General features: G+C 45.0%; 1 protein-coding gene across 1 annotated transcript in view; it reads right to left on the bottom strand.

The window, feature by feature from the left end:
* LOC126419203 (glucose dehydrogenase [FAD, quinone]-like) overlaps window positions 1-26,821 on the bottom strand; it is a 165,719-nt gene that overhangs the window by 78,948 nt on the left and 59,950 nt on the right. The window contains exons 2-3 of the mRNA XM_050086339.1: window positions 22,731-22,930; window positions 5,219-5,389 (exon numbers count right to left, since the gene is read on the bottom strand). Of these exons, the coding sequence (XP_049942296.1) occupies window positions 5,219-5,389; window positions 22,731-22,929 (370 nt within the window). The 5' untranslated portion in view covers window position 22,930. The remainder of the gene's footprint in view (window positions 1-5,218; window positions 5,390-22,730; window positions 22,931-26,821) is intronic.

Here is a 26,821-nt window from a genome sequence, read left to right as displayed (position 1 = left end):
GTAGTTGTAAAAAGATCGATGCGCGAAGCATGTAACAATTATCACCGTCATACCTTAGCAAAGGATCTAGCCGAGAACCCGACAAAGTACTCTCCACCACACACCAGATACGAAATCGAGTTAATATTGAAATGTCATCTAGTTGTGGGCTAAGTTGAAAGGGTCAGGTCATTACCTCATTGGGAAGAAGGTTAAAACGCATTCCGAAATTTGTACCCAAACAGGCAAAGTAACGACTTAATAAAAACTTGTCAAAAGCGTTAGTGAATCCTGTGTGTAGAAGAGTAAAAGAAATGACTCGTAAAATTACGGGCCAATATTCTTAACATTGGTTCTCTGCAGGATTCTTGAACATATTCTCAGTTCATACATAACGAAACAGAACAGCTTTTTTCTGCAAATTAGGGCGGTTTTAGAAACCATCGCTCTTTCGAAGCTCAGCTTTCCCTTTCCTCACATTATACCTGCGAACTATGGATGGAGGATAACAGGCAGGTTACATATTCCTGCCCCACTGCAGACTGTTACCGAAGATATTAGCATACGAAATAGGTTTCCAGATACGTGAGTGGCTCAAAGACTTCTTGCGTAATAGAACACAACACGTTGTCCCCGTCGGCGAGTGTTCATCAGAAACAAGGGTATTGTCAGGAGTGTACAAGGGAAGTGTGATAGGACCGCTGTTATTCTATACACGCATAAATGATCTAAGGGCAGGGTGAGCAGCAATTTGCGTCTGTTTGCCGATGACGCTAGGGTTACGGGAATGTGTCGTCGTTGAATCACTGTGGGAGAACACAAGACGACTTAGACAAAATTTCTAATTGATGTAATGAATGGTAGCCAGCTCTAAATGTAGAGAAATGTACGAGCATGAAAAACAATCCCGTGACACTTGAATAAAGCATTATTAGTCTGCTACTTGACAAAGTAACATCGATTACACATCTAGGCGTACCGTTGCAAAGTGATGTGAAGTGGAACGAGGATGTAAGGATTGTAATGCAGAAAGCGAATGGTCGACTTCGGCTTATTGAGAGAGTTAAAGGAAATGTGGTTCATCTGTAAAGGAGACTGCATATAGAACACTAGTGGGACCCAATGCTGAGCACTGCTCGAGTATTTGAGACTCGCACCAGGTCGGATGAAAGGAAGACATCGAAGCAATCGAGAGTTGGGCTACTAGGTTTGTCATCGGCAGGTTCGATCAACACGCAGATAGTACGGTGACGCTTCAGGAACTTAAATGGCAATTCCCAGTGGGAAAGTGACGTTCTTTTCGAGAAATGCTGTTGAGGAAATTTAGAGAATGGCATTCGAAGCTGGCTGCAGAAAGATGCTGCTGTCGCCAACGTTCATTTCGCGTAAGGACAACGAGCATAAGATAAGAGAAATTAGAGCTCGTGGAGGCACACAGAAAGTCGCTTTACCCTAGCTCCATTTGCGAGGGCAGGAAGTGAAACGATTAGTAGCAGTACAACGTACCCTCCGCCACGCACAGAACGATAGCTCGTGTAGTATGTATTATGTCGTTTAGTATGTGTGTGTATATACATGTACATGTTAAACAGGGCTATACTGATACAGTTTGAACATCGCTGCTCCTACGCTAGGGCTCAATGCTTTGATCACTGTGCGATCTCGTAAAGAAACTGAAACACTTTCTGATAAAGTTTAACTTAATGGCACGATGAAAAAACATGCCTTTTCTCCCTCTCCGCAGAAAATCCACATAGTTTCATCATTCTTTACTTTTTCTTTTACTTTTCTCCGCCTTTCCCTTTCTTGATCTTCATTTGATTTCACCTCATCTTAGCCGCCGTGTTCTTCCTCGACATTTTAATTATATCTGTTTTCTTCAATTTTACTTTACATTACATAAGCCGTATGCCGTAGATCCATAGGATAATGCTTTCCAACGGGTTTAAAGAAGTCACAGATGTACGTTTAATTTAATTTAGGTGCAAAACAATGAAACGACATCATATTATTGTATTACAGTGCTGATTTTAATTGTACATTAACCTAAAACATTACACTTCTGGATTTCTGTGAAGATATTCTTCAATGAGTTAGGAGCAGTTGCCCAACAGAAAATTCTTATATCAGTCTTAATGTCCAGTACATTATCTACAAGACATTTCATGAGCTCTGGTAGGTTGTTGAATGCATGTATACGAGCATTAACCCCCTTAAGTCTTTGCAGAGGTTATTTTTGTTCCTTGTGTTATATTCATGCTTTTCAATATCTAATTTGATCAGAGAAATATTGTTAATGACAAATGACTTTAATGAAGATCTGTATTGTGATGAAGTTGTCAAAGTACCCAGTTTCTTGAAGAGGTCTCTGCAGAATATTCTCGAATTAACACCAGATATAATACTTATAAAGTGCTTCTGTATTGTGAAAATACTATCACTGCAACTTGAATTTCCCCAGAGAATGATTTCATAAGCCACTAGTGAATGGAAATTTGGAGAATAAACTAGTTTCCTCATTTTTTGAAAAATCCCCTACAGCTGTATCCATTCGAACTGCGAACGCTGCGCTTCATTAATTCTAGACTGTGAGTTTTGTCTTTCCTTCACCCGAGTTTATTGCTGCAGTGGTGGACAGCTCATAGCTACTGTTATGTTATTATTATTATTATTATTGTTGTTGTTATTATAGTTTAATATTACTGATGCTAAATTTAACTGTTTCATTAATAGATAAAATGCTCCTGATACTCCTCGGATTAAAAAAGGACGTATGTTCTTTCTCTTCCAATCCCGAGCACCGGTTCTCGGTTTCGATTCCCGGCGGGGTCAGGGATTTTCACCTGCCTCGAGATGACTGGGTATTTGTGTTGCCCTCATCATTTCATCATCGTTCATTCAAGTGGCGAGATTGGGCTGAGCAAAAGTTGGGAGTTTGTAAGTGCGCAGGTAACCGCGCAGTTGAGCGCCCCACAAACCAAACATCATCATCATCTCTTCCAATGATCATCATGTATGTCAAAGAAGCAATAAAAGGAGTAAAATAAAGATACAAAAACGGAATTAAAATTGAAGGTGAACGGGCATCAACTTTGTCATTCACTGATGATCTAGGCACTCTTGGGAAGCGAGGAAGACTTGCTGGCGTGCTGAACGCAATGAACAGTCCATTAAGCAAAGAATATACATCTGGGGTAAACAAAGGAAGTAAAAGACAAACTGAGGGAATCCTGCTGCCTTGGGCCCACAATGCATGTCGGATGAAGCAAGGATGATGTAAGAAGCAGACTAGCTCAGGCAGAGAGGGTTTCTCGACAAAACAATTCTACTACAGCAAAACATAGGCCTCTAACTTGAGAAAGAAATGTTTGAGTCCGTACGACTGGAGCAGCAGACCATACGGAAGTGAATCATGTACTGTAGATAAAGTGGAAAAGAGGAGAATCGATGCAGCTGAGATGTAATGTCACAGAAGGGGACTGAAAACAAAGTGAAGTGACAAGTTAAGAAATGAAATACTCTGCCGAGTCGGCGAGGAAAGAACTGTGTGGAAAAAGTTTACAAGGGGAGTGCGTGTACTCAAACTCTCAGAACTTCAAGAATTGTTATTAGAACATAAATCGCTCATACCAAAAGCTGTGGTTTGAGCCATTCACTAGCAAAATTTTGCGGCTTCCCACGTGAGGCCTTTGAATCATCATCTGTTCACGGTCTCCGAGCGGAACTTTGGTAGCGCGAAGAAACAAAATATTGATATAACTAGTACCAAAAATACATCGAATAGGGCAGAAAAATACTGCCAGTTTCTTGATATGTACTTGTTTATGTAATATAAGCGCTTCGTTGTAAGGATCGTTGATTTTGTAAGACTACCATGTGGAAAGCCACAAGTTAAGTTACCAGACTTATCTCTGTTCTGTACAGATAACTTTTCGCATCGAAATATACGCTTATGTTACAGTAAGATTGGCAAAACGCAGGTTACGATATTGCGATACCAAAATCACCGTTTGAATATTTAATTAGGTGGCATTTGCTGCTGGACTGCTTGAATGCAGAAGTGAAGTTTAATTTGAAAAGTGGACTTAGTCAGGTGTATACTGTTCCACTTTACTTTAACCATCAGGTGAGTAGAAATAGTTTGTTGTTCAGATAGTGTAATAATTTTAATCAGGGGGACATAAGTCTCTACATTGAATTATTTGTCGTTCTCGTGCTGTTATATCTATATTTTGTTTCTTTCCTCTCTTAGATCTTGAATATGTGATTATCCAAATGCCTCTCGTGGTACGACGCGCAGTTTTGCACGCGAATGTCTCAGCCCACTGTTTTGGGGGTAAATGATTTATTTTCTTGTGGCGCCGATAGTTGCGATGCCACAACGTAGATGCACGCTCTCCTAAGTTGGCACTACGGCAGAAGACTAACTACGCCGACCACAGCTCCCCTGGCTGACGCTGTAGGGCTCAGCGAGTGCCGTCTTGATTTCTGCCCATTTCATCAACAGCAGACGGCCTGGAAATATCGCTTCTACTACGGAGTGGGCTAGCTTGCTATTGAGACGTTGTGTTAGTTACGTTGAATTAAAATTTGAACAGCAACGAGTATTTGTTAGTGTTGAGATTACACGGAAAAGTCATCCTCACTTCACAGGATTAGACACAGACTACGGCTTCACACCTACGTGCTCATCCTAGCCAAAGTATATTTACTTGTTTTTTGTTTTTACTCTGTTAAAAGTGTTAAAGCTACCTGCAGTACCGAAGTGCTTTGCTTCTCCTGCTCCTACTCGCTTCCTTCACTCTCGGCCTGTATTGCAGAAGCAGTTCACAGGAGCAGACCCACGCACCGCCTATCCAGATACTTGCCTGTGTTGCTGAGCGTCATAGGGCATGCACTTTCCTTGCGAGGAAGAGACAGGATGGCTGGTCGTGTGTTAAAATCTCTGGGAATAACTACCATGGTAGCAGAAGAAGTCATATAGGGCAAAACTTGTTGGATACACATCAAACATCTGCAGATGTTGGGAAAGGTGCTATACTGATACAAAGAGATTGGCACAGAAGAAAAAGTCGCAGGAGGAAAAGTCTTGTCCCATCGCAACTCACCAGTCGGGATGGAGAGTAACGAAGTAATTCCTTTCTGGAACAAGAGTCCCCGTCTAGCAACGGACGGTCGAGTTAGGGCAGACGTTCAGTGGGACCTCTTGGCTCAGTGGAGCAGCCAGCAGGAGACTTACCGAGGCAGGCGGTGCCCTGGGGCTCCGTCTTGTACTGCCAGTCCAGCTTGCTGAGCTGCAGGTATGCTGCCAGCACCGGCACGTCGGAGATCTCCGTCTCGTCGCCGCCAGCCTCCACCAGCAGCACCGTCCAGTCGTCCACCTCGCTCAGCCGGTTCGCCAGGACCGCTCCTGGGGCACACAGAATCTTATTTCAGTTCCTTTGTATGATCAGCACTGTTACTAAACGATCCGCTACATCTAATTTCTGGTTTAATCTGTTGCGCCACTGTTCCGCTTGGCGAAGCGGACGACCATTGTGACTGATTCAGAAAAACGACGTCATAAAGACGGTGTTGTACAAACGTACCATCGTTTGACCATCGCTCAGACTCTTGCATGGAGCCATACCAATGGGCATCCCTGGTGTAGAGAAACAACTGAAAGTGTAGGAAACAAATAAGTCACCAGGTCCGGCTGGAACTCCGTTTCAGTTGCGAATCTCTTAACAGCACAAAATCCCAAAAGAATGGAAAAAGGAACTGGTGACGGATGTATAAAAGAATGGTAAAAGAATGGACCCCCAAAATTACAGGCCAATATTCTTAACATCGGTTTGCTACAGTAATCTTGAACACATAGTCAGGTTTCAGAAAGCATCGGTCGTGCGAAACTCAACCTGCGGAGCCGGCCGCTGTGGCCGAGCGGTTCTAGGCGCTTCAGTCAGGAACCGCGCTACTGCTACGGTCGCAGGTTCGAATCCTGCCTCGGGCATGGCTGTGTGTGATGTCCTTCGCTTAGTTAGGTTTAAGTAGTTCTAAGTCTAGGGGATTGATGACTTCAAATGTTAAGTCCCATAGTGCTTAGAGCCATTTGAACCATCTGAACCATCCTTCGGACTATGGATGGAGGACAACAGGCATATTTCATGTTCCCATAGTTCCGAAAAGCATTTGACGCATTGCCCCACGGCAGACTGTTAACAAAGGTACGACCGTACGGAATAGGTTCCCAATATGTGAGTGGCTAGAACACAGTACGTTGTCCTCGACGGCGAACGTTTGTCAGAGACAAGGGTGTCGTCACGAGTGTTCCAGGAAAGTGTGATAAGACCGTTATTATTCCTTATACACGTAAATGATTTGATGGACAGGGGGAGCAGCAATCTGCGATTTTTTCCTGGTGATGCTGTGGCGTACAGGAAAGTGTCTTCGTTGAGTGACTGTAGGAGGACGCAAGATAACTTAGACAAAATTTGTAGTTTGTGGGATGAATGGCAGCTAACTCTAAAGGTAGAAAAATGAAAGTTAACGCAGATGAGGAAAAACAAACCTGTAATGTCCGAATACAGCGTTAGTAATGTCCCGCTTGACACGGTCACGTTGTTTAAATTCCTGGGCATAACGTTGCAGAGCGACATGAAATGTAACAAGGATGTGAGGATTGTGTTAGGGAAGGTGAATGGTCGACATTGGTTAATTGGAGAAAATTTAGGAAAGTGTGGTTGACCTATAAAGGAGACCTTATGTAGGTCACTAGTACGACCCATTCTTAAGCTACGGTCGAGTGTTTGGGACCCGCACTAGATCAGATTAAAGGAACACATCGAATGAATTCAGAGTCAGGCTGTCAGATTTGCTACCGGTCGGTCCAAACAACATGCAAGTCTGAGGGATGCTTTGGGAACTCAGATAGGAATCCCTGATGAGGGCCAAGTTCTTACCGAGAAACCCTGCTGAGAAAACTTAGAGACTGCAGAACGATTATTCTGCTTCCAAAATGCACTTCACGTAAGGACCACAAAGATCAGATATGAGAAATTAGAAGTCGTACGAAGGCATATCAACCGTCGATTTTTTCTCGCTCAATTTGCGAGTGCAGGGTACCCTTAGTCACGCACGATATGGTGGCTTGCGGAGTATGTATGTAGATGTAGACTTTTTGCGGGATACTCAGGAACTACGTAGGTGCACTGGCGCAAGAATATGTTTTCAGTGCGCTGACATCGCGTAGTCGCCACCTGGAGCTTCTGAAAGGATAAATAGAGACCCCATTACAGTACCACCGGGGCTGTAGAGTTGCTGTTATGACGAGAAAACTGGACCACTGGTGTCGTGGTTGCTAAAACGGTCTGGCATCACCCCCTGAACTGATGATCAAAACCGCTATTGGCTCAGAAATGTTAGTGGACCAGGGTAGAAAAATCCGGACACTCAGTCCTGGCCAGCCGATTGTCATTAGGCAAGGTCGGTGCCATTATTCGAGCCAAAATGAGCTAGCAAGATGCCACCACCAGACCTTGTTTAAGTAGCAGACTGCGCTTTCGCTACGGTCGCAGGTTCGAATCCTGCCTCGGGCATGGATGTGTGTGATGTCCTTAGGTTAGTTAGGTTTAAGTAGTTCTAAGTTCTAGGGGACTGATGACCTTAGAAGTTAAGTCCCATAGTGCTCAGAGCAATTTGAACCATTTGAAGACTGCGCTTTCTGCTTGCTCCTGGCTGCCTTCCTGGTGGACCGGGATTCGAGCTTGAGCGACCTAGCTGGGCACGCACTGCTGCTGTTCAATATCGTCCAGCCGGCCACAAGCCACCACCGTCATCAACGCTGAGAACTGCGTTTTGATCCCGTCCGGCCGAGCACATTTAGTGCTGAGCCACAGGGGCAGGCCAGATGCCGAGGGCATAACGCATTGTCCTTCGCACACTGCCATGCAATGTGAATGTACTTATTTGTACAAGGTGGTTTTCCGATAGTAAATGGGATGTGTGGGCTCGTAAGGTAATGTGAATAAAAAGTTTACTTCAGTGCGACTTCTATATTTGAACTAGAAAAAAAAACTGTGTCATTAAAGGGCTCCAATTACATTTTAAGCTTCAAGTATGTGTCTCGTCAGCCCAATTTGTCAGTTACGACCACATGGAGGCAAGCTTGGGGTGCAGAAACCATATACCTATTTCCCAAAAGATTTGTACAGTGGGGGCCGTTACTGAATGGATTTATTAGTATAAAAATTTGATTTTTATTTTTCACTTGATGTTCGTCAGCGCCTTCTGCCTGGCAGCTACCTGCAGCGTCTCAGTCACGTTGCCCAGAACCGGACATGATCACTTTGAAACTCTCGTGTTGAACCATCAGCACTACGGTCGCAGGTTCGAATCCTGCCTCGGGCATGGATGTGTGTGATGTCCTTAGGCTTAAGTAGTTCTAGGTCTAGGTGGCTGATGACAGATGTTAAGTCCCGTAGTGCTCAGAGCCATTTGAATCATTTGAACCATTTGAACCATCAGCAGCTAAATTCACGTGTTCCTGACAAGATAACGTTACCGAACTGCGCATCTTCTATTTGGCCGATCAATAGAGAGGCTTGGCGGTGGTCAAGTGGGGGTGGGACCGCGGCCAGCTACCGGGAGCGGACACGCCGTCCGGTCTCTTCTGCTGGCAGCTTCCGATCTGAGCAGACGTTCTGATCTCCTGCTCTCTTGGGCGGCAGCCCATTCAGTCTCGGCGGCTTCTCTAGGCCTGCCTTTCCTTTTTATGGCATTAAACATTCATGCAGTTAAAAATATGTTTGATTTTTCACCTCAACAGGTGCCTACTGCTTTCCCCTTCTGGCCAATCCTGACGCATTAACAGATTTCTGCATGAAATACGTACACATTCTCATTACATGTTCAGCAGTAAGGGGGTGAGGCAGCATCTTTGTGAGCAAATGCACGAAGAGAACTCAAAATGGCTCTAAGCTCTAGGGAACTTAACATCTGAGGTCATCAGTCCCCCAGACTTACAATGCTTAAACCTAACTAACCTAAGGGCATCACACACATCCATGCCCGAGGCAGCATTCGAACCTGCGACTGCAGCAGCAGCACAGTATCGGACTGAAGTGCCTGGAACCGCTCGGCCACAGCGGCTGGCCATGAGAACTCAGTGGCTGTGTGTTAACTTATACAAGAGTCACTCCAAAACAACTGTACAATGCTTTTTTCTTCACTTCAGATTTATTTCATATACCTCTGGTACTTTTACAGTATGTTGATACATTCTTGAAAGACAAAATGTCTCTTTCAGCTGTCTTACGCCACTCCGTTACTAAGACCGATATACCTGCATGGTATAAATCAGAACCAGCACGTTTGAACTACTATAACACTGCACGTTGCTTGAAACGGGCATCAAATGCAACAGCCACCTTGATGGAGCACTACGACAATGTAATTTGGGAAACAGTTTAAATTAAATTTGAGCACAAGCGAGAAGGATGTTTCTATGACTTCCACAAGTAGCAAAGATGTAGAATAAAGGTGTGATTTAAAAAAAAAATATTGTGCGTGTCTTTTTTGTAGTGACCCTCGTATTATATTAAGTGCGTAGCACGTGGTCACCATTTGAATATTCCAAATCACTTCAGTGGGCACTTAGAATGAAAGTCTGACTCCAAGACATACTTATGTGGTAAGCTTTCGTTTGAGATCAGGCTGCTGGACCAAACAGACTTACCCAACTTAATGCTAATGTCCACGTACCTATCATGAAGCGGCTACCAAACCAGTGATTTTTTAACTGTGAATCTGATATCAAAAGAACAATTCGCAAGATTATTACTGCACTCACGCTCATAAATTAAGGATAAAGCTGATAGATGGTGAAACAACGCTCTGATGGGCGGTTTGCGGGTTTAAATCACCTCGGGGTATGACCGTGCGGTGCATTTGACCTGCGGTCGTCGCACGGTGGCGCTGGCCGCAGTCCACATACGCATAGGTGTGTTGGTGCATGTCAGAGTATGGTGCAGCGAGTAAGTTTGCAGACTTTTTCAGACGTGCTAATGGTGACTGTGTGTTGAAAATGGCTCAAAGAACACATATTGATGACGTTATGAGGGGTAGAATACCTTCTTTCAACATAACCAAGACTTCGGGCTACGCTACACAGCCAAAATATCAGGGGAGGGAGGGCGGGGGGACGGGGGGACGGAAGGGATGGAGAGGGGAGGGAGGAGAGCAAAACCACCTCCAGCCGGCCGGGGTGGCCGAGCGGTTCTAGGCACTTCAGTCTGGAACCGCGCTACTGCTACGGTCGCAGGTTCGAATCCTGCTTCATCCATGGCTGTGTCTGATGTCCTTCGCTTAGTTAGGTTTAAGTAGTTCTAAGTCTAGGGGACTGATAACCTCGGATGTTAAGTCCCATAGTGCTTAGAGCCATTTGAACCATTTTGAGATTTTATCAATCTGACGCACCAACTGGATAGAATTTGGCACGAGAAGACATCCAATAACTCTACCAATTCATGTCTAGGCGAATAACTGCTTGCATAAGGGCCAGAAGTGGACCAACATGTACTGACTTGCTCACTTTTTCTGAAGTTCTAATCATTTGCTTGTCTGCAGATGTTACGTCACATCCATCGATTTCCGTGCCATTCGGACAATTCCTCCGTGGTGCCTAGTACTTTTTTGTCATAGAGTGCATTACAAAATGCAAGAAACAGCGACACGCGCAGAGGCGTCCACACATTTTACCGCATTCAGCACGCAGAGGGCAGCCAGAACAGTGCTAGCAGCCAGTCCACTACAATCAAATGTCGAGAGGTGGGACAGAAATCACATATTTTTTACGAATCATAATGAGTGAAAAGTCGTAGTTTTCACAGTAACAACTTTAAGGTATCTGGCTGTGATTTCAACCGTAATTAGAAGTTGCAAGTTGCAACTAAAAGTAACATTGAACTTTCAGCGCCGTTTGGCGTTTATTGGCCGACGTTCCTACTTAGTTCTACGGATCTTACGACTCTTACTTTGATGTATAAATTATAATCTGTTGTGACTTGGCAAGACAGCCAAGCCACTATGAGGTAGCCGAAAGGCACGTGTTTAAGCTCACGCAGGCTGGCGTGAGATCTGGAAAATGACAAGGAATTGAGACTAGCAAAAAAAGGTACGTAGCTTCTGGAATACTTAACTTTAATCCATAATTGGTGAACATCGGTCTGACGGTACATGCATCACAAGATAAATAGCAAATGATAATGGCGCCTTGCTAGGTCGAAGCAAATGACGTAGCTGAAGTCTATGCTAACTATCGTCTCGGCAAATGAGAGCGTAATTTGTCAGTGAACCATCGCTAGCAAAGTCGGCTGAACAACTGGGGCGAGTGCTAGGAAGTCTCTCTAGACCTGCCGTGTGGCGGCGCTCGGTCTGCAATCACTGATAGTGGCGACACGCGGGTCCGACGTATACTAACGGACTGCGGCCGATTTGAAGGCTACCACCTAGCAAGTGTGGTGTCTGGCGGTGACACCACATAATCTACGTCGAAGAAATGAACGAAGAAGCTAATTCGTTCTGAGAAAAGTTTCACGCTTGGTTACCGGGCAGCAGCACTTGTATGTTGCGCTCGAGGTGGTTTTGGTTCAAATGGCTCTGAGCACTGTGGGACTTAACTTCTGAGGTCATCAGTCCCCTAGAACTTAGAACTACTTAAACCTAACTAACCTAAAGACATCACACACATCCATGCCCGAGGCAGGATTCGAACCTGCGACCGTAGCGGTCGCGCGGTTCCAGACTGAAGCGCCTAGAACCGCTCGGCCACCCCGGCCGGCTCGAGGTGGTTTTGCTCTCCTCCCTCCCCTCTCCATCCCTTCCGTCCCCCCCTCCCCCTCCCCTGATATTTTGGCTGTGTAGCGTAGCCCGAAGTCTTGGTTATGCTGAAAGAAGGTAATTTGATTGCATGTTCGTGAAGTCAACGTATGAGAATGACCCATAGCATAACCTAATAACGTTCATGCCATATATAAGCATACTGAAAGCACCTTTTATCACAAAATGTATAACTGCACGGTAAATTCAAAAAATGTTTATTATATAACGGACGAGGCTCTGACTAGGACTTTTGATGCGTATTATACACATTATATACACATATCTAACGCAAACTACGGAAAATACGGGGGAGGGGGGCGGAGGTCCACTACGTTAGTTTTACCAAATATTGAACAGTAGTGTATTCACAAGATGGACTTTTTTCAACACTGCACGGTTAAACTATTATGTGTATCTTCAAGTACCGCGCTTCAACTATTCCCGGTGTCAGTTTTTAATTAGAAGACTCGTGCTTCCCACCCTTCTCACTTACGTATCATTAAACTTAAAATACATCTCCAAATCTTTATCAATGACTACATGGCAGAAAATTCTGGAAGTACGAGATGGCTTTAACAAGGGGAAAACATTATTCACTCACAGTGTATTATCGTTCCTTTCATATCACATAATGATTTCAGTACTCAGTTTTGCACCCTTTATAAGCGAGAAAAAATGTCACTACCGTTGCAGTGATAATGTTTACCTGGACAGACACACTTGCTACCAGATATACTTGCCAACGCCAGTTAGTTGATACTGGTAAGAGATCACAGTGTGACATCTACATTGATAAATCGCATTTCAGCGTTTTCAGTGTTCTGCTGTACCTCTTCCAGCGTGTGAGGATTACTGAGTACACCTGACCATTCAGACTGCCCCACAGGTAAAAATCACAGCGATAGAGATCAAACGATCGAGGTAGCCAGTAGATTGCATTATCTCTGCTGATTGTCCTCTCCTCAGCGAACACCTCATGCAAGCAAAAATCACAGTTACCGAAAAGTAGCACTCACATAGAACATTGATACCGGAGAGTCAACCGAGCGAGGTGGCGCAGTGGTTAGCACACTGGACTCGCATTCGGGAGGACGACGGTTCAATCCCGTCTCCGGCCATCCTGATTTAGGTTTTCCGTGATTTCCCTAAATCGCTTCAGGCAAATGCCGGGATGGTTCCTTTGAAAGGGCACGGCCGATTTCCTTCCCCATCCTTCCCTCACCCGAGCTTGCGCTCCGTCTCTAATGACCTCGTTGTCGACGGGACGTTAAACACTAATCTCCTCCTCCTCCTCCGGAGAGTCGTAGTTTAGTTCATCCCCATCATCGTCGAATCCCACCTGCCCCTTAATCTGGCTGGAGGACCTCTCTTTACCAAACTCACTAAAACAACCACAGAGGTCTGCTGCACACGTGTGTTAAGATACGAAGCTCTTTGATTGAGTTAGAAGATGACAGCTAATGCCTTAGTGGCGAACTTCACATATAATACTACAACCATTACATTTTTAACATTATATTTTTAAATCACATAAAGAAACGTTGAGTAAAGATACAATGTATGGTTTATACATATAGGTTGTGCAAAACAGTACTGCCAGGGAAAATGTTTATAATACTGGCGCAGAACTAACATTTGCCAGTGATCAGTAGAACTGCCCGTCACAGAAAATTTCGATGCTGTCACACATGTTTACATCTCTATGAATAGAGAAGAAGTGAATTTAAAATAAGCAGTTTTGTTCGTGTGGCCATTTTCCTCAGAAGTGTATATTTTTATTTTATCCATGCTGCTTTTTGTGAAGTCAGCTGCCATTGGTGGTTGTCTGTGCAGATCGCAACCAATCACAAATACTTTCAAAAATCTTTTATTTTAATGACATGCCCGACTTCGGGCTATCATGCCCATCTCCAAGTGCTAAATTTAATAACCAGTAATTGCATTAATGTATTTGTTAGCAGCGTGTAGTTCACACACGGAACATGTTACACGAGCGGAAGACATGCTGCTCACGAATACATTAATGTAATTAAAAACGTAGGCCACACGAAGATGGCTGTGATAGCCCAAAGACGAGTATGGCATTGAAATAAAAGCTTAAGTATTTGCATTTGTTTGCACTCTTCATCAACAAATATCTAATTATTCGTTTTTCACACCTTCAAATTACAAGACGCGTAAACACATTCGAGCAGATGCTCACCCCCCCCCCCCCCCCCACACACACACACACAGACACACACAAACAAACAGTGAGCTGTAGCGCAGTTCGCAAAATGATTCTTCCAGCACTGTGGTCTGGCTTGCGTTATACTAGACACATCAAAAAAACTTTTGCATCACCCCAGTTCCCAAAGCTCCTGAAGATAGATGTTGACTGTGGATATTGTATCACAGTCAAAGTCCCTTTGACTGTTCAGAGATGTCACTAAATCCGCCCGAAGATGTAGACAACCATGCATGAGTAGTGCCTGTTAGACGGAGGGGGTGCGACACCCGACCAGTTCCAGTCATTCCTCCAGGAAGGAGGTACACGACTCATGTTGTCTGTGGTTCAACCATGCCTTGACGGTCAATACCGCGATTCGATCGCGTCCGCATTGTTACTTTGTGCCAGGTAGGGCTTTCAACAAGAGCAGTGTCCAGGCGTCTCGTGTGAACCAAAGCGATGTTGTTCGGACATGGAGGAGATACACAGATACAGGAACTGTAGATAACATGCCTCGCTCAGAAAGTCCAAGGGCTACTACTGCAGTGTTTGACCACTACCCACGGATTATGGCTCGGAGGATCCCTGACAGCAACGCTACCATGTTGAATAATGCTTTTCGTGCAGCCACATGATATAGTGTTACGACTCAAAATACGCGCAATAGGCTGCATTTTACTCCCGACGTCCATGGCGAGGTCCATCTTCACAACCACAACACCACGCAGCGCGGTAGAGATGGGCCCAAAAACATGCAGAATGGACCGCTCAGGATTGGCATCACGTTCTCTTCACATATGAGTGTTACATACGCCTTCCTCCAGACAAGCGTCAGAGACGTGTTTGAAGGCAACACGGTCAGGCTGAACGCCTTAGACACACTGTCCAGCAAGTGCAGCAACGTGGAGGTTCCCTGCTGTTTTGGGGTGGCATTATGTGGGGCCGACGTACGCCGCTGATGGTCATCGAAGGTACCGTACCGGCTGTACGATACGTGAATGCCATCGTCCAACCGATGGTGCAACCATGTCAGCAGCATATCGACGAGGCATTCGTCTTCTGGACGACAATTCGCGCCCCCATCGTGCACATCTTGTGAATGACTTCCTTCAGGATAACGACATCGCTCGACTAGAGCGTCCAACATGTTCTCCAGACATGAACCCTATCGTACATGCCTGGGATAGATTGATAGATTGAAAAGAGCTGTTTATTGACGACGTGACGCACCAGCTACTTTGAGGTATCTACGCCGAATCGCCGTTGAGGAGTGCGCCATCAGTGCCTTGATGAACTTGAGGATAGTATGCCACGACAAATATAGGCATGCATCAACGCAAAAGGACATGCCACTGGATATTAAAGGTACCGGCGTGTACAGCAATCTGGACCACCACCTCTGAAGTCCTCGCTGTATGGTGGTTCAATACGCATGGTGTGTTTTTCATGAACAATGAAAAGGGTGAAAACGATGTTTATGATGATCTCTATTCCAATTTTCTGTACAGGTTCCGGAACTTTCGGAACCGAGGTCATAAAAGACTTTCTGTGATTATTATATCAGTTAGACGATGCCAACTAATTTTGTTCATGTCTACTGATGATGCCACTTTGATTTAATCACATTAGGATAATATAAATCTTCGTCCATTGTAATTAGATCTGGAGATGGTCGTTGTGGAACGAAATCCATAGCTTAACGACAATTTTTTTTGGACCATAGACTGCAATTAAAGAAACAATTCTGTACTTCTTGGAGCATTGTTTTCATTTGGGAGTATGTCGCAGTTTGTATGGCAAAAAAGAAATTTCGCTGATAAAAATGGTTCAAAAATGGTTCAAATGGCTCTGATCTCTATGGGACTTAACTTCAAAGATCATCAGTCCCCTAGAACTTAGAACTACTTAAACCTAACTAACCTAAGGACATCACACACAGCCAAGTCCGAGGCAGGATTCGAACCTGCGACCGTACGGTCGCGCGGTTCCAGACTGTAGCGCCTAGAACCGCTCGGCCACTTCGGTCGGCGATAAAGATGCAAAGTCGAGAATTTTTCACCTTGGTCTCGTAAAGCCTGACAACGTTTAACTTCACGGTTCATTTTTTTTTGTGTTTAACGTAAAGCTAAAATTAAAAATGCTTCGTTATCGTGAAAACCCCTTAGCTCACGAGGTGTCGTTTGTCAGTCCGAGCGATAATTTTCGCTCTTCAAGGGTCAGTTCTGGCGGAATGCTTTTATATCCCTACCATCCTCCCTTTTCCTCCGTAAGTCACCAACCCTACAATGGTTTACTGTCGATTGCATTATGGCCTTCTTTGTTTGTTGTTGACATGTGCATGTTGCGATTTCCTAGACCGTGTCTCGTGAACTACGCACCTGTTTTCTTTAGTTAGTACAAAATGTGTTGCAGAATCGCGTAAATTTAAACGGTCCCAAGTTTGACGGAATTATTAGTCAGCGGTTTGAGGAAGATGTCAGTGGCAAAAAAAGACGACGATTTTGCAGTATCCTGCTACCACAAATCTGAAAACGCACAAGAGATTCATTCAGAGGAAGAATTTCAGTAAAACCGCGATGGGCACCTTTCTGTTTCTCCAATAAAATACTTAAAATGTTCTGAGTGGTGGTAAAGAAAAATGTAGATTCCAACAGTGAAAGTCAGTTTTGCAAACTTTATTTTTGAGTCTACCAAGTGCCATTTTTAGGGCACCTTTCTGTTTCTCCAATAAAATACTTAAAATGTTCTGAGTGGTGGTAAAGAAAAATGTAGATTCCAACAGTGAAAGTCAGTTTTGCAAACTTTATTTTTGAGTCTACCAAGTGCCATTTTTAGGTAAAAGCTGAAGCCTGGAAAGTTTGACATAAAAATTTACTTGCTACAGAGATACTGTAATTTTTCAGAACGTAAATTTCAGTTCTTTGACATTACGTTTACACCCATCATTAAAAAAAGTAGCAGTGTATTTGATTTTGTGCGATAAAAAGTAAAATACCGCAATAAAATCAACAATAATAACTGTAAAAATAAATCCATATATATTTTAAAAAGTGTGTGTGTGTGTTCCACACATCCTCATAAATCACTAGTCCGATTTCAATCAAACTTTGCACACAAATTCCTGACTGCTAGACAACAATCAATATGGGGGTAAGAACCACTTACCTATCATAGTTCAGGGGGTATGACATCATGAACACTGAGATGGGTGAAAAACTGCCGCAATCTGCATGACGTTTAAGTTTGTTACTGTGTTTCTTTTCCACTAACTATTTGCCACAAATTTTTCAGATAGTATTCACGTATGCCGCTGAATGCACGTAAGAAATATCATTGTATGACACATAGATCAGGAGATATGACGTTATAAACACTGTGATTCGTGTAAAGGGGGAGTGGTTCTAGGCGCTTCAATCCGGAACTGCGCGACTGCTACGGTCGCAGGTTCGAATCCTGCCTCGGGCATGGATGTGTGTGACGTCCTTAGGTTAGTTAGGTTTAAGTAGTTCTAGGTCTAGGGGGCTGATGACCTCAGATATTAAGTCCCATAGTGCTCAGAGCCATTTGAACCTTTTCATGAGTGAAAAACAGCTGCATCATGCGTACCGTTTTGGTTGGTTGATTTGGAAGGAGGAGACCAAACAGCGAGGTTATCGGTCCCATCGGATTACGGAAGGATGGGGAAGGTAGTCGGCCGTGCCCTTTCCAAGGAATCACCCCGACATTTGCCTGAAGCGATTTAGGGAAATCACGGAAAACCTAAATCTGGATGGCCGGACGCGCCACCTCGCTAGGCGCATAACGTTTTAACGTAACGTATTACTTCTTTACTACTAACTCGATTCACAAGATATTTCGCTGAAGGTATTCATATAATCCGCTGAATGTACCTACACAAATACATCAGTTTAAGACAAATAGTTCAACAGATATGACATCATAAACACTGAGGTGTGTGAAAAAAGCCATTCTTGACTAGTAAGACACTTCTACAATCAAGTCAGTTTCAGGAAAATCCCTGTCACCTGGCAGAGCTTTCGACAGATTTCATCTTCGAAGCCGAACGGCTGTGGGCGAGTACGATAGCCGCCTGTTGAGCTATGAAGAGGCGTTGCTATAGAGACGTTTACAAAATTACGTTGTAGACACGTGAAGTAGGTGCGCCCAGCGTACTGAAACTGTCTGGAATCACGTATTCTAATTTGGATATTGTACTTATAAATTTGTACATCATGGATATTTATTTGTACGACTGTTTCATAATTTCTTAGAAGCTCGCAGGAGAGCACATAATGCACAATGTGGTGTGCTGTCCCATGACTAATCCGGAACCATGCTGCAATGTCATTCAGTGTGCAGGAGAGCTTCTGTGAAGTTTGGAAAGTAGGACACGAGGAACTGGTCGAAGTACAGCTGTGAGGACGGTGCGTGAGTCATGCTTCGATAGCTTAGATACTGCTGGCACGGTAACTCAGCGTGTTCGGTCAGAGGGTTAGCTGCCCTCTGTAAAAAAAGAAACTGAGTAAATGGATCAAACAACGAACTGAAACGGGTGTCTTGCGACGTCCGCACCGAGCAGATGAAACGAAAGAAAACGAACAAAATGAGATTTAAAAAAAATAATAGAGCAATTGCCCGCGAAAGGCAAAGGTCCCGAGTTCGAGTCTCTGTCCGGCACACAGTTTTAATCTGCCAGGAAGTTTCATATCAGCGCACACTCCGCTGCAGAGTGCAAATCTCATTTTTAATGCCTGATTTGTCAGATAATGTTATATACACTGACAGAAAAAAAATCACAACGCTAAGAAGGAGCTGTGCGGCATAAACGAAAGTTGATAAGCGTGTTTCTACCTTTTAAAAATGATGTCTATTCAAAGTCGTGCCAGTCGCAAAAGAGCTGTGCTAGAAGCGCCATTATGAGGATGAAAGTTAGGTTTGCCTCAGATACACACTGTAACGGTCGTGAACAATCTTTCAGAATGCGTGCGATGAGTTGACGTTAGTCAAGAAACCTTTTAAGGCTACAAAGACACCATTATCAGCACCTCACTGAATTGGAACGAGGTCGTGTAATAGGGCTACGAAAAGTTGGATGTTCCTTCTGTGATTCTGAAGAAAGTCTCGACAGGAATGTAGCCACTGTACATGATTGCTGGCAGTGGTGGTCACGAGAATGTACAGTCGCAAGAAGATTGGGCCCTGGACGGCCATGTGGCATTACCAAGAGGGAAGACCATCGTGTTCGGTGGTTGGCTCTGCTGCATCGTACTGCATCTGCACCAGCAATTTGAGCAGCATTTGGCACCCTAGTGACACAGCGAACTATTCCAAATCGGTTGCTTCGAGGACAGCTCCGAGCCAGACGCCCTATAGTATGCGTTTCACTGACCTCAATCCACCGTCATTTGGGACTTCAAAAGAGAAACGCGAGAGCTCATTGGAGGGCAAGGTGAACGTTTATTGTGTTTTCTGATGAAAAAGGTTCTGCCTCTGCGCCAGTGAAAACCGTGTGTTGATTAGAACGAAGCCGATTGAGGGTCTGCAACCAGCCTGTCTGCGTGCTGGACCGACTGCACTCAGGCCTGCAGCTATGGTCGTTGATGCGATTTCGTATATGGGAAACACTCTCGCGGTTATCCTACGCATCCTGACTGTTAATTTGTACGTCAATCTGGTGATACTAGTTATTGCGCTGCCATTAATGAACAAACAGCATTCTAGGGGGTGTTTTCCAACGGGGATAACGCTCGCCCACGTATCGCTGTTAACCCAACATACTCTAGAGAGTGTTGACATGTTGTCTTGGTCTGCTAGATCACCAGATCTCTCTCTCATCAAGCGCATTTGGGACACTATCGTACGTCAACTCCAGCGTCATCCATAACAAGCATTAACCGTCCCCGTATCGACCTGCCAGGTGCGACAGACATGGACGTCCATATCACAAACTGACATCCGGCACGTGTACAACACAATGCATGCACATTCGCGAGTTTGCATTCAATATTCTGGGGCTACACTTGTTATTAACGTACCAGTATTTCATACACTGAAGAGCCAAAGAAACTGGTACACCAGCCTAATATCCTGTAGGGTCCCCGCGAGCATGCAAAAGTGCCGCAACACGACGTGGCTTGGACTCGACTAATACCTGAAGTCTTGCTGGAGGGAATTGACACCATGAATCTTGCGGGGCTGTCCATAAATCCGAAAGATTACGAGTAGGTGGACACCTCTTCTGAACAGCACGATGCAGGGCATCTCAGATATGCTCAACAATGTTCATGTCTGGGAAGTTTGGTGGTCATTGGGAGTTTCTAAACTCGGAAGAGTGTTCCTGGAGCCACTGTGTTACAATCCTGGATATGTGGGGTGTCGCATTGTCCTGACGGAATTGCCCAAGTCAATAGGAATGCACAATAGACGTGAACGGATGGAGGTGATCAGACAGGATGCTTACGTACGTGTCACCGGTCAGAGTCGTTATCTGGACGAATCCGGAGTCCCGTAACTCTCTAACTGCACACGCCCCACACCATTACAGAGCCTCCACCAGCTTTAACAGTCCCCTGCTGACATGCAGGGTCCATGGATTCAAGAGGTTAAATATCGTCAACATTTCGCGGCCCTGTCAGCAACTGTATAAATATAAATTTTAATTTTAATAATCAACAGCCTCAGTTGCACCGTTTACCTAGAATTTACCTAGGTTTCAGTCGGATAATCCAACCTCCTTCAGAAAAACAGTAACTACAGTTTGTGCATAATGGACATTGTCAAGCTAAAACTACAAATCCATAAATTAGCGTCAGAGTGTAAAACGTATCTGTAACTCCCTCGGCCCCACTTCGCGACCGCGATGCGGCAGCTCAAAAAAATGGTTGAAATGGCTCTGAGCACTATGGGACTTAACATCTATGGTCATCAGTCCCCTAGAACTTAGTACTACTTAAACCTAACTAACCTAAGGACAGCACACAACACCCAGCCATCACGAGGCAGAGAAAATCCCTGACCCCGCCGGGAATCGAACCCGGGAACCCGGGCGTGGGAAGCGAGAACGCTACCGCACGACCACGAGATGTGGGCGATGCGGCAGCCACGAGTGTTGTACTGTACTGTTTTTCTGAAGAAGGTTGGGTTATCCCGACTGAAACCTAGATAAATTCTAGGTAAAAGGTGCAACTGAGGTTGTTGATTATTAAAATTCAAATTAAATTCAAGAGGTTGTCTCCATACCAATACACGTCCATCCGCTCGATACAATTTGAAACGAGACACTTCCGACCAGACAGTATGTTCCAGCCATCGACAGTCCAAGTCGGTGTAGAATGGCCTAGATGATGCTTAAAGCTTTGTGTCGTTCAGTAATCAAGGGTACATGGGTGGACCTTTCGGCTCCGAAAACCGATATCGATGATGTTTCGTTGAATGGTTAGCACGCTGACACTTGTAGATGGCCCAGCACTGAAATCTACAGCAGTTTGCGGAAGGGTTGCACTTCCGTCACGTTGAACAATTCACTTCAGTCGTCGCTGGTTCCGTTCTTACAGGATCTTTTTCCGCCCGCAGTGATGTCGGAGATTTGATATTTTACCGGCTTCCTGATTTTCGCGGTACACTCGTGAGATGGTCGTATGGGAAAATCCCCGTTTCATCGCTACCTCGGAGATGCTGTGTCCCAGGGCTCGTGCGCCGGCTATAACACCGCGTTCAAACTCACTTAAATATTGATAACCTCCCACAGTAGCAGCAGTAATAGATCTAACAGCTGTGCCAGATACTTGTTGTCTTATATAGGCGTTGCCGATCACAACGCTGTATTGTGCGTGTTTACATAATTTCGTATTTGAATATGTGTGCCTATACAAGTTTCTTTGGCGCTTCAGTGTATTCGCATTGGGTCATCTCGCGCTCACCTTAACCTGTGATGTTGCAATGTTCATCACTTAAATATATTAAACAGAGTGATGTATTCTCGGATTTCACTACTATACATCAATTATTTTTTGTATATGAAGATAGTAACTGTTCTCGAAAGAACAGATACCGTTGATGACCGTGCAGATTCTCTAGAATAAATGATAATTAATTGAAACACTCAGCTGCCGACAGGTGTTATTGATATTCCTCGATGGGGACAGCTGAAAATGTGTGCCCCGACCGGACTCGAACCCGGAATCTCCTGCTTACATGGCAGACGCTCTATCCATCTGAGGCACCGAGGACACAGATGAATAGTGCGACTGCAGGGACTCATCCCTTGCACGCTTCCCGTGAGACCCACATTCCCAACTGTCCACAATTCTACATATGTAATGTACCTATTTTTGCCCATCCACTCATTACTCGCGCACAATATGGCGACTGCCGTAAGAGTTCGGGCAACCTGTGCGCATTCGCACAGACGAAGATCAATGGCTGGGTAGCCATTCCCCATCGAGGAATATTAATAACACCTGTCGGCAGCTGAGGGTTTCAATTAATTATCAATTATTTTTTGGTGCTGCGATTTTTTTTTTCGTCAGTGTAACATAGGTAAAATTTTCAAATTATTTATGCCTTAAATCTCTGTTTGAACATAGGGGTCCTAGGCCAGAAACCGCACCTCGTAGTATACCTCGCTGAAAATTCACGTCGCGAGTTAAGGTTTAAATGACGAATGCCAGCGGTGTTGACTCACCTGCGGACCCGGCGCCGACTATGATGAAGTCGTAGGAGTCGAGCAGCATGTCTGGCTGCATCTCGATGGGCCGCGACTCGGGGTCCAGCAGGTCGTAGTTGAAGTATGCGATGGCGGCCACCAGCGCCGGGAAGAACCACGAAACGGTGGACGCCGCCGACGACAGCAGCGTCGGCAGGGACGCTGTCACCGAACTCATCCTGCGGGCAGACCAGAGCTCGTTACTCACTCTCTGCCTCCTCTGAGTACTTAGGGGCAGTACATGTATCGACATAAAACACAGGAGACTGCTCGTTTTTCTATCGAGCTACTTGTTGTAGGACTCTACCGCTTGCCGGCTTTCAACTGTCTGCTTACGCTACGACAAACACGCGCGGGTCCAGGGTTTGCTGAGGAGAGAGCCGTCTCATTGCTGTTTTCCCCCCTACACCTCCTGCAAGCCCCCACCCCACCCTACCTCCATGCTCGTCATCTAGAAAAATAATAGAAGATAAGAGGAAAAGCAGTCAACCCGAGGGTCGGTTTGAACACCACGGTGCTTTACTAGGCATGGTCCGATAGAAGGTCTCTTTCTTTTTTTTTCCTTTATTGGATTTCGAGTCCCCCCGAAGGGGGCGGGCTGGCAGCAGCTTAGTACGCCGCTCTTCATCCTACAGAATTTTTAAATCATAAGAAGATAAGAAACAATAAAAGCAGGCTATAAAACGGTAACGTAAAATGTAAAACGGCAGAAAATTGTGGAAAGCTAAAACATAAAACAAATGGTGGGCAATGATAATAAAATACACAAAAAGCGGACAGGGAAAATAGTGGACAGACAATTAAAAAATACGGCGACAGTCTGGATTCTGTTCGCAAGAGATATAAAAATCACAGCCTGTGACAGTGTGGTGTCCGTTCGCAACACTTCGGAAAAGATGCACAACGCTTAACAATCACTGGAAACACTGCACTAAAAAGTCAGCACGAAGATGACACACCACAGGCAAGGGCAGATGGGGGGGGGCTGGACAGATGAGGGGGAAAAAAAGGGGGGAGGAGAGGAAAAACGAGAGGCGGGGGCAACTGACGAAGAGAAAAGACTCAGAAGCGGGCAGCAGGGCAGTCGCGAAAGGGAATGGTGAAAGGCAAAGCAAAAGGACTTGGGGGAGAGAAGGGAGGCAGAGAGGGTAGGCAGGGAAAAAACAGGATGGGAGGGGGGAGGGGAAGGGGACAAAGGAAAGGAAGGGGGGTGAGGATCAGAGTTGATAGGAGGGATAAAGGAGGGAGAGATGGCATCATGTGGGATGGGGAGTTGACGGAAACCACCTAGGGAAAGGAGATGTGTAGAGATGGAGGGTAGGGGGGACACAACAGTGAAGGTGTGGCATAGGGTGGGAATGGGAGAGGAGCAACCAGGGAATGAGGGGGATCAAGGTGGCAGGAGGTGTAGAGTATGTGGATTTGTTTGAGAAATAGGGGCAGATGGGGGAAAGGAATCAGGTTGTAGAGGATCTGCGTGGGGGACGGGAAACGGATACGGAAAGCAAGGCAGAGTGCATGGCATTTGAGGATCTGGAAGGACTTATAGAATTTGGGTGGAGCGAATATCCAGGTGGGACTGGCATAACAGAGGATGTGTAGAATAAGGATTTGTAGGAGGTGCCTGTCTTCCTCCAACCTTTATACTGACTTACAGAGCCAGTTATAGCGGGCCCTACAGTTTGACGTGGAATCCGAACCTCGAACCTCGATGCAGCCCAGCTTCACTTTAATAAACCATGACAGAGTTTAAAGATTTGACAAGTTACAGATAGAAATCCTAGGACTGACCAGGAACCCAACGCCAGAACTTTTGGATTTCACAAACCATGGATCTTGCCTATGTGGGATGGTGGTCTGCGTGCCCGAGGCGTTTGAAAGGTCCGTGCAAAGTCCGAGAGATGGCACCACCGGCGCATATCGAGGTCATGTTTAGTTAGTAGCATCTTTGGAAAGAACACACACCAAGTTTCAGCCATATTGGTCTATTTCTTTGTGTTTGGCATTCGTGTGAACCAAGGAAGTGATTGTCAAAAAATGGACGAAAAAAGAATTTCGTGTGGTGATTAAACATTACTTTATGAAAGGTAAGCCGCCTCAGGAGACTAAAGAGAAGCTTGATAAACATTATGGTGACTCTGCACCTTCGATTAGAAGAGTTTATAAGTGGTTTCAACATTTTCGGAGTGGCCATATGGGCACAAGTGATGCTGAACGTTCTGGACACCCTGTGGAGGTTACAATTCCAGAAATCATTGATAAAATCCATGATATGGTGATGGATGACAGAAGAGTTAAGGTGCGTGAGATTGTTAGTGCTGTGGGCATCTCGAATGAACGGGTACATAATATTTTGCATAAACATTTGGACATGTGAAAGCTATCCGCAAGATGGATTCCACGATTGCTTACTCTTCACCAAAAACGGAATCGTGTGAAGTGTTGCAAGGATGGTTTGAAGCTGTTCAGGAAGAATCCGCAGGACTTTAAGCGTCTCTTCGTCACTGTGGATGAAACATGGATACATTACTATACTCCTGAAACCAAAGAACAATCTAAACAATGGGTGCTGCGTGGGATTAACGGAGCGGTCTGAGGCGCTGCAGTCATGGATTGTGCGGCTGGTCCCGGTGGAGGTTCGAATCCTCCCTCGGGCATGGGTGTGTGTGTTCGTCCTTAGGATAATTTAGATTAACTAGTGTGTAAGCTTAGGGACTGATGACCTTAGCAGTTAAGTCCCATAAGATCTCACACACGTTTTTGAAACAATGGGTTACCAAGGGAGAATCTGCACCAAAAAGGGCAAAGACCATTTCTTCGGCCAGAAAGGTTATGTCGACTGTCTTTTGGGATTCGCAAGGGATAATCCTCATCGACTGTCTGGAAAAGGGTAAAAGTTTCAGGTGCATATTATTCATAGTTATTGGACCGTTTGAAAACCGAGCTGCAAGAAAAACGCCGGCGATTGGGCCCCAAAAAAGTCCTTTACCATCACGACAATGCACCAGCACACACCTCAGCAGTTGTGGTCGCAAAATGTATGGAAATAGGATTCCAACTCGTTTCACATCCCCCCTATTCTCCAGACTTGGCTCTCCCAGACTACTATTTGTTCCCCAATTTGAAGAAAAGGCTGGTGGGACAAAGATTTTATTCAAATGAGGAGGTGATTGCAGCAACTAATAGCTATTTTGCAGACTTGAACAATTCCTATTACTCGGAAGGGATCAACAAATTAGAGCAGCGTTGGACTAAGTGTGTAAGTCTAAAAGGAGACTATGTCGAAACATAAAATAGGGTTTAACCCCAAACACGTAAGAATCTTTTTTTTTTTTTTTTTTGTCACGGAATTTTCAAACGCTTTAGGTGCAACCACAAAAGAGGGAGACTGTAGAAGCGTACGTATAAGAAGGCGAATGGTGGGGCGTTGCGCAGTGGTTATGATTTAGTATGCCACTCTAGCGAACTGCGTCATTTTGTCAAGTCAGTAACGAGCGCTTCGGGATTCATATAACATTTTCAGCATTGCTATTCATGTTATAAATAATGATCAAAATGTTTTTGTTCGACGACCGTGCAGTACAGAATCGGTATGCGAACCAGGCAAAATCGGCGTGAGCGTTGAGGCAATGATCCCACCGACACACGAAGTTGAAGATACCGGTTTGGTAAAACACGGTGTCCTGCTGCGTGAAGGAGTCCGCAACTGCCTTCTGCACATCCTCGTCAGACCGGAATCGTCGACCGTTCAAGGCCTTTTATAGGGTGCTGAAGGCGTGATAATGGCGTGGGGAGACCATAGGCTAGCGCTCCAGTGTCTCTCGCGCTTGAACTGACGTAACTTCTCAGCACCCCCCCCCCCCATCACAGATCACAGTTGCGTTTCTCCTCCATGGCATGCCGTAATTTCGCCAGCGTTTCACAGATATGGTGACACCAAGAATAACTCCGAAAGTGTGATAGGAGCTGAAAAGTTTGTGGGACAGAAGTTGCATGGGGCAATGGGGAACATAATATGACGTTGGGTTTTTGTTGCTAGGTAGGGTCGCTTCAGAGATATGAAGGTCAAC

Source organism: Schistocerca serialis, chromosome 9 (genome assembly GCF_023864345.2).
Source record: "Schistocerca serialis cubense isolate TAMUIC-IGC-003099 chromosome 9, iqSchSeri2.2, whole genome shotgun sequence".
NCBI classification, from domain to species: domain Eukaryota; kingdom Metazoa; phylum Arthropoda; class Insecta; order Orthoptera; family Acrididae; genus Schistocerca; species Schistocerca serialis.
The sequence above is the reverse complement of the archived record's forward strand: the minus strand, read 5'-3'. Positions and strand labels throughout refer to the sequence as shown.